The 15,203-nt window shown below is 38.8% G+C and overlaps 1 protein-coding gene across 6 annotated transcripts in view; it reads right to left on the bottom strand.

Annotated features, from left to right (window-relative positions):
* The window catches only part of ALCAM (activated leukocyte cell adhesion molecule), a 161,416-nt gene that overhangs the window by 19,653 nt on the left and 126,560 nt on the right, over positions 1-15,203 (bottom strand). For all 6 annotated transcript variants that reach the window (XM_075118375.1, XM_075118374.1, XM_048816342.2 and 3 more), the window contains exons 5-8: positions 15,003-15,090; positions 14,274-14,456; positions 7,073-7,200; positions 4,523-4,652 (exon numbers count right to left, since the gene is read on the bottom strand). In XM_075118375.1, the coding sequence (XP_074974476.1) occupies positions 4,523-4,652; positions 7,073-7,200; positions 14,274-14,456; positions 15,003-15,090 (529 nt within the window). The remainder of the gene's footprint in view (positions 1-4,522; positions 4,653-7,072; positions 7,201-14,273; positions 14,457-15,002; positions 15,091-15,203) is intronic.

Raw genomic sequence — 15,203 nt, forward strand, 5'->3', positions numbered from 1 at the left:
TAATATAGGGTAGAGAGGCTATGGAATTTTCTTCCTCAGGGTGATTCCCCTTCAATGTCTACTCAAACCTTTATTTCTTTGAAGCAGGATATTGACTCAGACTCAAGAGATCATAGACCACCACTCAGGAAGGAATCTTGTCACAGGAAGCAAGAACTCATTACATTCTTGGCCTTCATCTCAGGCAAGACTGACACTCTGACCAGAGCAGTCTTTAAACACAGACCTCCTCATGCTAGGGCCTCTCCCTTTTCAGTGAAAGAACAGAGGCCACCACCCTTCTCACATATTGCTATGAATAATTCAAAGTTGGGGGAAAACTGCAGTGAATACGAGACTTAAGATCTTACTTCTGAACTGCAAAGCCCTGAGAGGTGTTTATAGAATGGGCTGGGAGACAAGCTCACATTTGGCAGAGGATTCTCCCTCAGAAATCATTGTGGGCATCGGGGTAAACAGTTTCTCTGCATACACCAGTTTTCCTTATGTACCATGACACTTACTTTTCATCTGTTGGCACAGATGTTACTGAGCAGGGCAGTATGAAAAAGGTTTGCATACACTTGCCTCTGTAGAGGGGAAAAAATTACTAAAATACTCTACTTTTACACTGACTTGCTTCGGGTTTCTCTTTTCTGCCTTTAAAACTTCCTTCATTAATTTGTCATTAAAAACAAACTCCACAGTAGGTGCCATATTTAATACACACCAACTTCTAATTTAGTGTAACCTGGAAGACTTGGATCGATAGCAGTACTGGCTTTGCATAGGAAGTAGCATGGTAAAGATGTGAGGATTACATCCCACACGTCATTACACCACCATACAGCACCTGAGGATATAAGAGCCATTTAACTAATGTGGGAAATACTAGAGAGATGTTCCACCGTCACAACAGAATGGGAAACTTCAAGTCAGAAAACTAGGAAGTGCAAGACTGGATTTGAACTCTGTGTTGTAATCAGGAGGGTTAAGTGCAGTACGTCATGTAATTCTGGCATCCTGAATATTTTAACACTCCAGTGTGAACTCCTTCTGGTCTACTGGGAGTTGAAGGTTGTCATATCATTTGAAAGATAATTTCCCTTAGATTTTTAATAATGTTTGACTTGGCATCTCTTACAAAAAACTAATGATCTTCTTGCAGTCTAGAAGCCTAAAATTGATTATAGATTTCCTAGAATCATGTTGGTTTACAAGGATAAATTCTATTAGCAGAACTCCTTGATTTCTAAAGTTTCATTTAGCTTGAGCACACATTCCTCAGCAGAAAAGAGAATCCTTTAAGTCTGACATAAGAGGCTGGACAGAGGTAAGCAACACCAGTAGGAGTGCAGGGATACATTGTGTTCCAAGTGGGAACAGTGTCTCCTGGAACTCCATAGAGCAGTGAGGACACCTGACTAGCCTGTGACAGGGTACAACATGCACTCTCCGCTGCCCCATTAAGCTGTGTTGGTCACTTGATGGGGACCCATGGATCCACAAATGTCCCACCTTCCCTTGAGAAGGCAAATACCATTGTTGGTGCTAACTTCATGCAGTCCTTGTGGTCAGTGGGTGAGGAGGCTTCTTCTGGTGTTGTCCCCCACTTCCTGGCACACTTACTGTATGGACATAATATACCCCTAAATTTGGTGCATAACCAAAATTAAGGTGTTTTAATATCAATATTCAGCTCTATATGGCTCTCACAATGTACTTTCCACTTAATGTTTTTGTGTTTTCCATAGAGCATCATAATTTTCTGCAAAGCGGTAATGTAATGTATTTTAGTGTCAGCAAGAAGTTTTCCAAAACCCAACACCTGTAAGAGACCAATACAGTCAAATTGCCCAATAAAAAGTCTGTTTGGCACCCACTATTATGAATGAAATATAGATCTATTTAAAAAAAACCCAAATAATCTGGTATATATCAATTCATGGATGGAAAAAGTATTTTCTACTAATTATTCCTTAAGATTATAACCTCAAAAGTGAGTAAATAAATCCTTAACCTCAGCGGTAAGACTACTTAAGTATACCATAATTGAATCACTGAAAGGAATGCACACCCCTGCAATGACAGGAGAAGCAAAAAGGGGGGGAAAAATATAGTTAAATGGACAGGTTGAAGAATTTGAGCCATACAAGCATTCTTTAAAAAACAAAACCAACCCCCCCCCCCACACCTCCCCAAATAAGTCTACAGAAAGAAGCAAACTATGGTAGGTTAAAAAGTGAGATGGAAGTCAGGAGCGCAAAGATAGAATCTGAAGATCAAACAGGTAAAGACATGAAAACATACAAGTATATTGGAAGCAGAAAGCAATGGTAGAAGCAGCAGCTCTGCTGAACTATCAAAGTAAAGCGAGCAATTATAGAGGAGAAAGCTGTGGAAGAGAAGCTACATGAATTCTCACCACAACACGTTGTGGAGATTTCTACCTTAGGCCAATAATCTTTAAACCATAAAAGTGAAGCAACGTTAGAGATTGAGGTGTCAAAAGAACAGATACAGGAACAAACTGATTACATTAAATTAAAGAGGAACAACAGGACCTGATGCTATACATCCAAGAATTCTGCAAGAAGTGGCTCTTGACAACTATATGCACTCATTAACATCAGCTACTATATTGAAACACAAAGGCAGTAAATGTTGCCCCTATCTTTAAAGATGATGCTCGGGTGATTCTGGGAGTTAGACAAGCAAGCCTCACTAAGTACCAGGAAATTGGATGAAATAATATCTGAACAGCAGCATTATAAAACACCAAGATGAACATTTAATGATAGTAATAAACCAACATCAGCATGACTTCTCCCACCCATTAGAATTCTTTCAGCCTGTAAACAAAATAGTGGATAAAAAGAACTGGCTGATAAAAATGATTTGGATTTTTTTTAAAAAGCCTTTGGAAAAAAAATCTCTCTTGTAAAAGACTATTGAGGAAATTAAGTAGTCACAGAATGAGAAATAATGTCATGGATCAGGAACTCACTAAAAGTCACAAAACAATTTAAATAATCTGGAAAAGGGTATGAATAGAGACATGGAAAAAACTGCTGGTGACAAGAAATTTTACAGGTTAGATGACCCTTTAATATTTTAGAACTTCAGAGGGACCTTGCAAAGCTCAGTGAATGGACAGCATAATGGCAGATGCTGAAAGTCTTCCTTAAATGTATGATAATGTTCATTAGAAGAATAGTCTGAATTACTCATACAGATAAGTAATTTCTAAATTAACTGTAATCTCTCTGGAAAAAGAGCTAGGCATCCCTGGAGATAATTAATGAAAACCTTTGCCCACTATGCATTAGCACTAAAAAGAAAAAAAGGCAAAACATATTAAGATACGTAAATAATAGGACGGAGAAGAACAATGGAATTGTGGTGATGCCATGATATAAATTGATATTATACCATCTCCTGGAATACGGTGTTCAATTCCAGTTACATTATCTAAAAGAAGGTGGAGCAGAAATGGAAGGGATGCAAAGTGTGTGTGTGTAGGTGGGGGGGAGGGAAGAGCACAGGGATACTTTAGCATGGAGACAGTTTAGAGAAGAGACAAATAAGAGTGGTATGGCAATGGTATTTAAAATAATAAATATTGTAAAGAATGCAAACTAGGTGCTCCTCTTTATCCTTACACATAATACAAGAACAAGTGGATAGTAAATGAAATTGAAAAGCAACACATTTAAAACTAATAAATACTTTAAAAAAAAAAGTCTACTTTGCCAGTAGAATTTATTGCCACAAGAATTTGAGGTCAAGAGTTTACAGGATTCAAAAAAATGGTTACATTTTTTTTTATAGGTAACGACAAAATCCACAGGGATATAAACTCTCCTATGCTTTAGGTAATAAGCCAAACACTAAATGACTGCTTTAAGGAGAAATGTCCACTATGGATATAGTTAATCCTTTATTGTCCACCTACAAGGTTCCTAGCACATTCCTCTCAAGTAAGTGCTACTTGCCCTTGTCTGAGATAGGATATTGGACTAGTATGATCTAGAATGGAAATTCCTGTGAACTGTGGTTTTGATTGACATAATAATGGACCACATGATGCTTCTGTAAATTTAAATAGATTTGGAGACAGTGCCTTCATACAATAATTTTTGTATTAAAATACGTAAGTTATCACGGCCAGCAAACGTATTTTTGACAAGTTGCAGAGTGTCAGCACAGTTTGCAAGTCTGTTTTAATCCATTGAATTACAGTGGTATTAAAAGGTATCAAGTTAATAAAAATGCACTTAGAAAAAAATAAGACAAAGGATCAAATAGTGTTTGCAATTATTCCATGCTCAGTTCTGCTGTAGGTGACTGAGTTCAATAAAAGATATTACTTCACCCACCTTGTTTCTTTCTAATATCTGGGGACTGACATGGTTACAACCACACTGCATTCAGTTCTAATGTAGTCATTAGAACTAATCATATGAGTAAAGCAAGGTGGGATTAGCCCAGAATTTGTAAGATGTTTGAATTGTTTCTGGAAATGAAAAATACAATGACTTACAGTGAACGGTGATGGTGGTTGAGTCCTCCATGCTTCTGTCAATCAGAGAGCATTTGTATTCTCCTGTTGCATTTCGTCTCACATCTGTCATTACATAAGTATCTGAGCTTCTTATACCTTCGGGTTCTCCCTGTGGGTGGAAGTATTACATTTATGGGTTATAGAGAGTTGCTAAAAACAGGAGAGTCGCATGTTCTTTGAACAATATTTTATAAAGCAACTTTCATCCTGAAGTGCTTCACAATCTACATACATTCAGCACCAGTGAAATCCAACTACATCAGAGTACAGTACAGATTTAATTTTGTTGCATGACTGCAGGCATTGCACAGTTGCAAAGTCACTAACAAAAAAGTTTTACTTTAAACATTCAACTTAAATGATGATTTTCAGAAATGTTAGAAAAATACAAAATCTGAGACATTTAACAGCAAGATTGGAAGGGAAGATTACATTGAGACAGAACAAAATGTTTTATAATCATAACTTTGCAAAGAGAAACTATGATGGGGGAACAATGTCTTTCCTGAAACTTGTAGCATTTCGGATAACATTAACTACTGAAGTGTATCACAAACATTGTTAGATCCATAACACAGACCGCCTAAGCAAACAGCACTAATTTTAGCTCCCCTCAAACAAGAGAATGCTGTAGATGTAATTAGGAGGCTGAAGTTCATGTGAAGTGAGGCCCTTAGCTCACCCATGTTCATCACAGAACAGGTGGAGTTCTGGTACACTTATGGCTCTTCCCCCCCATCCCGGACCCCCTGCTACAACTGCTGCTTAGAGTGGCTTAAAAGGGGGTTGATTGGGCCATCAGTTCCACTCTCACTCAGCTTCACCTGCAGCTTGAGGTAGAGGAGTGGCTTCAGACCCTGCCTCCCCTCACAGTTCTGAAGCAATGCAAGCTGCAAAAGGAGAGGAGTCCAAAGTAGCTGCGGGTTATTAAGCAAAGCAACTGGTGGTCTGGAGCTATTTGGAAGCACACAGTCTTCCTGTCCTGAAGGTAAACTGGTTCTCATGGTGTAGTGGGAGCAGAAAACACAGGAAAAGTGCAAGAAACAAAGAAAGGAGGAAACAAAGGTCAGCCTACAGATAATCACATTTCTGTCTGAAAATATTTCACCTATTATTGCAAGATTACTATAACTAATATATACTATAATATAAATGTTAACTTCATTTTCAATTTTTACTTTCTGCATTTGACAGCAGGTTGTTTGATTTGTTCCCTTGTATTGTCCGTCAACCCTTGTTTGTGCTGGTATTTCACACAGCAACAGAGTAAAGATCAAATAAATACAGGAAGATGTGACTGTGAAACCATGAAAAATGGCAGGTGTAATACCTGAAATTACTTTAAACTCATGTGAAAAGAATGTTTGGCCCTTTAACACGTAGTTAATTTTCATATTCTTTATAAATCTTGTTCCCCAATTTAAAAAAAATTCTATTAATAAATTGTGTGTCTATTTTTCACCATATAATTCTAATGTTCTTCTGAAGGCTGTCACTACAGGAATTAATTACTCAATATACTTTACAGAGAAAGGTCTAAATCTTAGATAGGATTTTGCCACCTTAACTGCTACATTTATTTGATTTTTCTCGTGGGATTACTCTGTTCATATTATAGTAAATTAAACTGTTTTCCTCTGGTCCTTTTTCACCATTGCATTTCTATGAACACCACTCCATCATATATTTCTTGTAAAAAGATTGTTAATCTGTGAAGAGGGTAAAAAAAATCTTCACTAAATTTTGACAGATTCTCTGCAGGCTCCAGACTGGTATCCTCTCAGCAAATTTCCTGAACTTGCCAAGGTCAGCTTTTCACTTGGTTAATAGCATCAGATGCCTTCATTTGTTATATAAGCATTTATAAATTCCTTCCAGAGATAAACTAGTGTTGAACAGCAGCACCCACAGCCATATGCATTTTACGCATGGTGCCTACCATTGGCAGGGCTGGAATAAGGTATAGGCAACCTATGCAGATGCCTAGGGCATCATTTGTTGAGGGGAGGGGCAACCTGATTTGGGTACTGGTGCAGGAGCCATCCCAACAGCATGGGCCAGGAGGAGCAGTACTGGCCACCCTGTTCTGATTCAAGTTTGGCTGCGGCGTGCTCCTCCCCCATCACAACACAGGGGACATGGGCAGTGAGATGGATCTGCACAGCTCCTCCTGGCCACTGCCATGGGTCCAACTCCTGAATCCGGTCTCCCCATGGGAGCGTACCCAGCCTCGCTCCACTTCCAGCATCTCATGTCTCCTCTGCTCTGCTCACAGGACTTGCTCAGCAGCAGCTTATGACCTGCTAGAAGTATGGGGTGCTCCATGAGTGCCTTCAAGGGGGAGCTGACTAGGAGAGGGGCAGAGGGGAGGGACACGAGGGGGTTTTGCCTAGTGTAAAATAAAGTATGTTTTGGTGTCATGGTAAGGTAAAGTTAGACTGGTTCAGCGTGGGTGCCTCTGGTGTCAAATAATAGGAAGAAATAGTACAGACTATTATTGCTAAGTAACAACAGTAAAGTAATACTTACTGGAATATAAAACAGAAACTCTTGTGGAGGGGGGTTACCATTTCCTGAGCACTTTAGAGTGATGTTATCACCTTCTTTGATGGTATTTCTTTGTGACAGCACTTTAATTGTCACCTTCTCTGTAGGATCTGTGAAAATAATGGACACAAGTTAATAGTTTTTGTCAAGTACCAAGATAACTATGCATACAGGGTAAATGTTCAAAGTATACACAATTTTCTCCAGAAGCAGGTGAAGGTAATTGCATTTTTTTTTTTTAATAGAAGGAATGAAGTTTACAGGTACTCGTCCATACTGAGTACAAATCCTATTAGAATGAACTACACAGAAACCCTGTATAAAAATCAAGTTTTCCTTAGCAAAATGCCTATAACTGAAGCAGGAGTGACCATAATTATTTTCATGTAAAAAAAGACCAGTAGGAACAATTTCACAGTATGATTTCATTACGAGAAACTTAATGGCACTATATGCAGCTTGCTGTTTGAAGGGACTACAGCAGCCACAAACATAACTAAAGCTATCAGCCCCCTGCACTAATTAGATAATAGTATCTTGTATTAAATAAAAAGAAATATTAGCTAAGCAACTATAGCAAGGCTCCTCTATATGCTGATCAGTGTAGTAGGTTGCAGAAAGAAGAATTTGGTAAAAACTTAAGACTCAACACAGTCAACCAAGCTGTAAATGTAATATTTCTGTCATGTTAAATAGGGTTGAGCGATAACATATTGTACTGTGGTAATTTTTTAAAATCTTATCATTACTTTTTAAGAGATTCTCTATTATAGGTTACTCCTCCTATGAAGGATGTTAAATATAATTTTCAAAAGTGGAGTAAAATGGGACAGATTAATGAAAGAAAATAATGGATAGATAACTTTTTGTATTAATTTAAATAATATTTTGTATTCTAATCATGTGCTGCTTTTGCATTAGGATAGGCGGACCTCCACTGCCTTCATTAGGACTCCCTAAAGTCCATGCTGGTGGATCTCTGTTCAGCACTGGGAGTGTTGCACCTACCTTTTAGTTGACAAAAATGGGTAAGTTTGTTCTAAATGACAAATCGCATGGTAGAATTGTTAGTTATAATTTAAAATTTTATATATATATTTATGAACAATCATTTGACAATGCTATTTATTCAGCAAAGGGGAAAACTGAATGGATCAGGAAGTACAAGGGTCGTGGGCTCTGACACAAGTGAGGGTGAAAGACTATATGTGATTGCTGCACTAGACAGTCCACCACACTGAGGGGAAGTCTCAAGACTTTTGTGGGGCTGTTCTCTTACTCGAATGCCAGGTTAAAAAAAAAAAGGGGGGGGGAGGGGAGAGCCTGGGATAAATACTTCTCTGAGGCCTTGTCTGTAAGAGAAAATTAAACAAACTAGTTTAGAAATTGATTTAGATAAATGGAAGCAATTCCCTTGCAAGATCCCTTTTTAATTTAGGGGTACCTTGTATTGATTTAGCTAGTTAGGCTGGCAGCAGACAAAAAGATTACTGCTAAGTTAAAATAAGTCCACACAAAGGGATTGCACCAGTTTAACTAAATCTATTACTCTAACTGATTTAGTTAAATCATTGTGTAGACCAAGCCTAAGATAACATGCGAAGGTGATAAGGAGGGGAGCATTTACCTACACAACAGTAAGGGTAGTTACCCAGCTTACCAAGGGGGCTGTATTGGATTCTCAGTCACTAATAATTTTTAAACCAAGAGTGTATGTTTTTACACAAGGTATGCTTTAGTTCAAATAGGAATTAATTCAGGCAAGTCCTATGTTATACAGGAGGTCAGACTAAATCAGTGGTTCTCAACCTATTCACCACTGTGGGCCACATATGCGGCTTTCTCAGTGTTGTGTGGGCTACATCCATACAATATATGTGTTACCTATATGGCCTTGAGGATGCCATATGGGCCACAGCTGTGTGATGATTGTGCTGCAAGTGGACCGCAGACTGAGAACCAATGGATTAGATAATTGCCAATGGTCCCTTCTAAATTATGAATCCTTGGCCCTAACTTGCTGGCCACACATTATCCCTCTCACTAGGTCAGGATCCCCTTCTCCCGGTCATCCTTACCTTGTGCAAGTAACACTCTGCACCTGCATTTGGAAGGTCCAACGTCTGGAAATGGATACTGATAGCCAAACATTTCACACGGCCATTCAGTAACCTATCCTGATCATTCTATCACAAAACCACCACCCCCACCCAACCTTGACATGCTTTTTTGGTAGCTTTAGAAGAGGCCGAGTGAACAGATGCGGAGTCTGAACCACCCTGTCAAACCTAGAGATACAGTTCTTCCATAACAAGTCTGATGGATGCTGGTGAGGCAGTGTAGGAAAGTTTTCATGTCCAACTGGTGAGTCTTCCGTGACTCTCCACTTCTGAGTTCAACTCAACGTCTATGAAGCCCTAAACTATTTAGTCATCTGAGCGATCACATCTCTACCACTGTTCTTTTGCGGGAGTTATCATTTAAGTCATTCTTCCTCTTGTTTTCTGGAACTTGCTCCCTACAGCACACTGGACACTGAATGTAAAGAACTTCAGAGCTCTGCATTAAATTTATCCATATGGTCAGGGCTTTGAAAGATTTTGGGTCTCATTTTAATGGAGGAGTTTTTGTTGGTGGTGGGTTTTTTGACAAAATTGGGTGTATTTTTGTTATGGAGTTGAGTTGGGAGTGGGATTCTTCTTCTGGCATATAGCTTCTGGCAGCACGAAGAATGAATCGGATGTCTGGTATATGAGGTAACCACTCTATCACAGCATCAAGTGGAGATGTTGAGCACATCCATCCCACATCAAGATGGTAAAGAGTGCAGTCCATAGCCAGATGGCATGCTGCTTGTTCTTGAGGTCTACAGAGATGGGATGGTGAGATCAAGAAACCCCAACAGTAAAGATATACGTTAAACTGCCCATGATCACAACGTATCCTGTTGTAACAAAGAAGAATCTTTCGTTTCATCTGGTTGTTCTGAGGAGTATGCAAGAGCTCCTCTAAAGAAATAAGTAGATACAGATCTGAGTTGTCTATCTGCCAAGATATCAAAAATATAGTCCCGCACTGCCTGCTGCCCCAATTCCTTAGAAATGTAATTTCTGATGTATTGTCTGAGAGGCTCAACTATTTTGGAAAAGGGGCGTCTTGACTTCAGCCAGCATTCTTGGTGCAGCTTTGAGATGAAATTGTGAAGTAAGCTGTCCTGGTGGTTGGCTGCATGTCTCATTGCTGGGGGAGCAATGCCAGCCAAGACCAGAAAATTGGAGCCTCAAGTTGTCCAGGCTGCACCAGTGATGATATGAAGGGCAGAGCAGATCACTGAGTCCAACTTGCTGAAGTGACTACTAGAGCCCCATGCTGCTGCATGGTATTCAGCAGGTGCAATAATTAGGGCATTGGTAGATATCCAGCAGGTTACAGCACTAGCGGCCAATGATAAGCCTGCGGGGGAGTGGATTTTTGCATGTCTTCTCCCTGTGTTGTTGGAAGGACACAGCAGTCAAGCTTTATCACCAAATAAATAGGGTATAATTAAAAAACAACTGGCTGATTATTCAGGAGGACCCTGCAGCTGTTGATGAGTGGGATTCATCACTGATTTTAAACTGAACAGCTGGTATTGTGTTATTTTCTGATTAAGTGTCTTTTAGAAATTTAAGGAATGATAGAGCTTGGTGATACAGCTGAATGCAAATGACTAGGTAAATAAATAGATTTCCATTTCTTGGAGCTGTAATCTGTCTTTTTTTTAACCTGCACTAAATTCAGCTAAAGAAATAATTAATAAGAAGGAGATAGAAACTAATTAGGATTACTGACACATTTGAAAAACACTTGTATCTCACCATCAACAACTTCACCTAACAGCAGTGGAGAAATCTGTTCAAAGCAATTCTAGACACCTATTCCAATGAGATTATAAGGATCTCAGTTTAGAGATGCATTTGTAAAGAACAAGGGACTGATTTAAATGACTAAAGGTATTTTCAGAAGGAAACTAGTAATGCTTCATTCTGAGGGTGACGGAGCTTCATGCCATGTACTCCTCTTCACTAATCAAGGGTATGCCCAATTCCCACTGTTAGTTAATTAGCAATGCAACTGAATGTCTCTAGAGGAAGCTAGAGATGCGTGCATGAAGTTACCTTAATTAAATTGTCTGCGGAGAGAACAGGATAGAATAGGATCTGGGCAAACCAGATCCACAGTGAGTAGGCTGGCCTGGGGTCTATAAGTGGTCATGGCGATGGGGACAGCATAACTGCTTAACCAGCAGTAGCTATGGAGCAATTTGAAGAGACAGGAGATTCATGCAAGATAGCTCACTACCAGACTTCCTTTCAATCAGAGCCCACTGTATCCTGGATCCTCCAGTGAGCCTGTGGAGGCAGTGAGAATTACTGCTATCTTGGAGTTGCAGCAATTCCTGTGTCTTGCAGGAGAGTGGGGCGAGAGAGAATGAGATTAGATGTCTGCTCTTTAGAGACCAAAAATTAAAGCAAACTGAATTTTATAGGTATGGAGTGGGTGCTTGTGGACATGGGATCTCTTAATGACTTCCAAGAGTAATGGCTGATATTCCCAATGGCCTTCTTCCTTGTCATTTTCTCTGGCTGTTTTGGAAGAGTTAGTCTGTGGAACAGAGCTCTGAATCTCTTACTCAGGTGAGAATCAGGAATAACTCCATTAAAATGCATTGATGCATCGTGAATGGACGGCAAGAATTGGGTTCCCTTTCTAAATCTCTCCACAGACTTTGCCCCAGAAGAGACTAGAAGCTAGGCAGCCAAGTAAGCCATAGATGGTTGCCTCAGTCTGCGGCTTTCCTCTTCTCTGGATAATGGGTCATTGTCCCTGAAAATGTCTCTGCCCCTTTGCTAACAGAATGTTAGGAATAATTTAGGAAAGGAATAGATAAAAAGACAGAAAATATCATAATGCCTCTATATAAATCCATGGTACCCCCCACATCTTGAATATTGCATGCAGATCTGGTCACCCCATCTCAAAAAAGATATACTGGAAACAGTACAGAAAAGGGCAACAGAAATTATTAGGGGTATGAAACAGCTTCCATATGAGGAGAGATTAATAGAACTGGGACTTTTCAGCTTAGAAAAAAGGGTGGATATGATAGAGATATATAAAATCTTGACTGGTGTGGAGAAAGTGAATAAGGAAGTGTTATTCACTCCTTCTCATAACACAAGAACTAGGGGGTCACCCAAAGAAATTAGCAGGCAGTAAGGAAGTACTTCTTCACATAATGCACAGTCAACCTGTGGAACTCTTTTCCGAGGATGTTGTGAAGGCCAAGACTATAACAGGATTCAAAAAAGAACAAGGTAAGTTCATGGAGGATAGGTCCATCAGTGGCTATTAGCGTGTCCCTAGCCTCTGGTTTCCAGAAGCTGGGAGTGAACGACAGGGTATGGATCACTCAATTACCTGTTCTGTTCAAGGTCTGGCATTGACCACTATTGGAAGACAGGATACTGGGCTAGATGGACCATTTGTCAGACCCAGTATGGCTGTTCTTATGACTGCAGAGAGCAGCTGTGCATTGCTGCTGCTCTAGGTTTCACATGGTGGAAGTTCTTGTGGCCAGGACTGGGCCCTCAGCGCATGGACAATGATTTGATCCTGGGAGGTGCTGAGCTTCAGCAACATTAAGAGCTTTTAGCACCTTGAATTTTTGGGCCCTAAAGTTGGTACAGAGTTTTAAGTTGCTATGTATATTTCGCAAATTTAGAAAGATCTTAATATGTTTCAGAAATGCCAGCTGCACAAGGCTGCTTTACCCAGTCTGAAATGGGAATCCTTATTTGTTGTAGGCCAAGCAACTGAACTTAATCTGTTTTGTATTTCATCTTTTCTTTGTTGTAACATCTTCACTAGATGGATTTGAAGGAAAATAAGATTTTTATTTTTTCTAGTAGCAGCAAACAGCATCAATATCATACTAAATTATACAGCACCTGAAGAATTCTAGTCAATTTTTTTCTTTTTTTTTTTGGTATTCATTTTACTGGTTTCAGTGATCACTTTCTCTCAGTGGCAGTCATTGTAACTCACGAAAATAATACAAATGCATTACTTCACATAAACTTATGTAGTTAAAGCCACATAAAACAGAGAGATGCCTGAACAGAAGAAGCATTCCTAAACCAGAAGGGTTTTATTTAGGACTTGAGCTTTCATTTAAGGTATACAGGAAAAGACAGTTTTGTCTGTAAATTTTCTTCAGTGATCTTTTCTCCTCAATTCTCTACTAAGACCTGGTACCTTCTATGCTCATTGAGAAGTTTCTCTTCACTTCTTTGACATGGCCTGCCATGCGCTCGACAGTTGCTAACATCTTCCTCACTATTTCCTGGTCTATTGCCTGCTTTCTTTGCTCAATGAGGGTTCTATTGTACCATAAGATGCAAGTAAATTTTGTATTTCGATGAGTTGGATATTATTAGCTACATAACTTCTCCTTTATAAAAAAAAGCAATACAAATGCATTTGAAGTGTAAAACTCAATTCAGCATTAACTACAGAGCTGATTGGGCAGTGTTGTATTAGAAAAGCAATGACATTGTACTGTATTGTTTAGATACACAATGTTTTTGTGCTCAAGAAGTACTCTAAACATTTGGGTACCTTAGTATACCAATCTTGAGGTGAGCTAGTTTATATTTACTGCATATTTCACTGGGCAGAGAGAGATGAGAAGACTATCTTTAATTCTCACACAATATTTTTGAACTCTAGTCAGCTTCTATGAAAACTTCTAATTCAGCTTATTTAGTAGTAGTTTGTTATGAGGACTTGAAATTCCCATTTCATCATAAGATTCTTTTAGCTGCTACTCTTCCTCCTGAAACAGTAATCTTAATATTCAGAAATCTAATGTCACTGAAAAAAGAAAATAAAACTCATAATCCTGAAATGGATACAGTGTATGCTTGACTTAAATCTTTTCACTGCAAATCAACTTTGAAAAAGTATTAATCCTATTATCAAAAAGAGCATCATTCTTCTGATTTATCTCACAGTTTTAGTAAGGGGTTTTGCTATCAATGGAAGTCTGTGACCCTGCAATTTTGCTGGTAGACTGATTTTTTTTCCCCAGAAAGATCATATTTATGAACATAGTTCTGCAACCCAGTTTTTAACAACTTACAGTGAACATCAAAGACCATTGGTTCAGATGATATTTTTTCCTGTCCAGATGGTCCGTAATATGTCATGCTACAGGCAAACTGGGCATTTGCATCTTTCTTTGTCGGCATGTACTGGAGAGAAGATGTCGTTGTGAAGAGTCCAGTTGATTGGTCCACGACCTTTTGTAAGCTCATGACAACAACTGAAAAGGAGACCTTGTTTCAATGTCATTCTTAGTATATACAACCTTTCCTAATTTTGGGTTTTTTTCTTATTTTGTATATTAATGATTTTTATGCACCTATTGTTCAGCATCTAAGCAGAAGACATGAATTTTAAAGCAAGCAATACAATAAACCAAATTCACCCCAGACTGTATCCTCTGGTCCTGACACTTTGGCTCACAAAGAAAAAACACCCCAACAATGATTCCCGGTCAAATAATACTGTCCTAAAATCCCATAAGCATTTAAAAAAAGACAAAAACAAACCAAACACTTTCTAATTAATTTTCTAGTTACTTTAAAAAAAATCCTTCAGAAAGATACATCTAACATTTTGGCAATAATAAGACAATATTTAAACCCACAATTTTAAGCCTCAATCTTGCAATCCTCAATCCTTCCCCCATATGCATAGCTTGTGTCATGGAATAACCCTTTTAAATAGGATTACTCATATGAATAACAAGTAAAGACATGTGCAGGTTGTTATAGGATCAGGTTCACTGTTCGTTACTGAAACATACCTCCTTCAACGGGCTGCAAAATATTTCCATTTTTGTACCATGTAATGTTGCCATCTGGATAACTATCTCTTGCAATACATTCCCCGAGCTGCAGAACACACAAAAAATATCAAACATTTTGTCCTCTGACATTTTGATAGAATTACTCCTTCATTTATGCTTATGGGGTTACTCTTAGTTACATGATTAGTTAAAGTCTCA

This window comes from Caretta caretta, chromosome 1 (genome assembly GCF_965140235.1).
Source record: "Caretta caretta isolate rCarCar2 chromosome 1, rCarCar1.hap1, whole genome shotgun sequence".
NCBI lineage: Eukaryota > Metazoa > Chordata > Testudines > Cheloniidae > Caretta > Caretta caretta.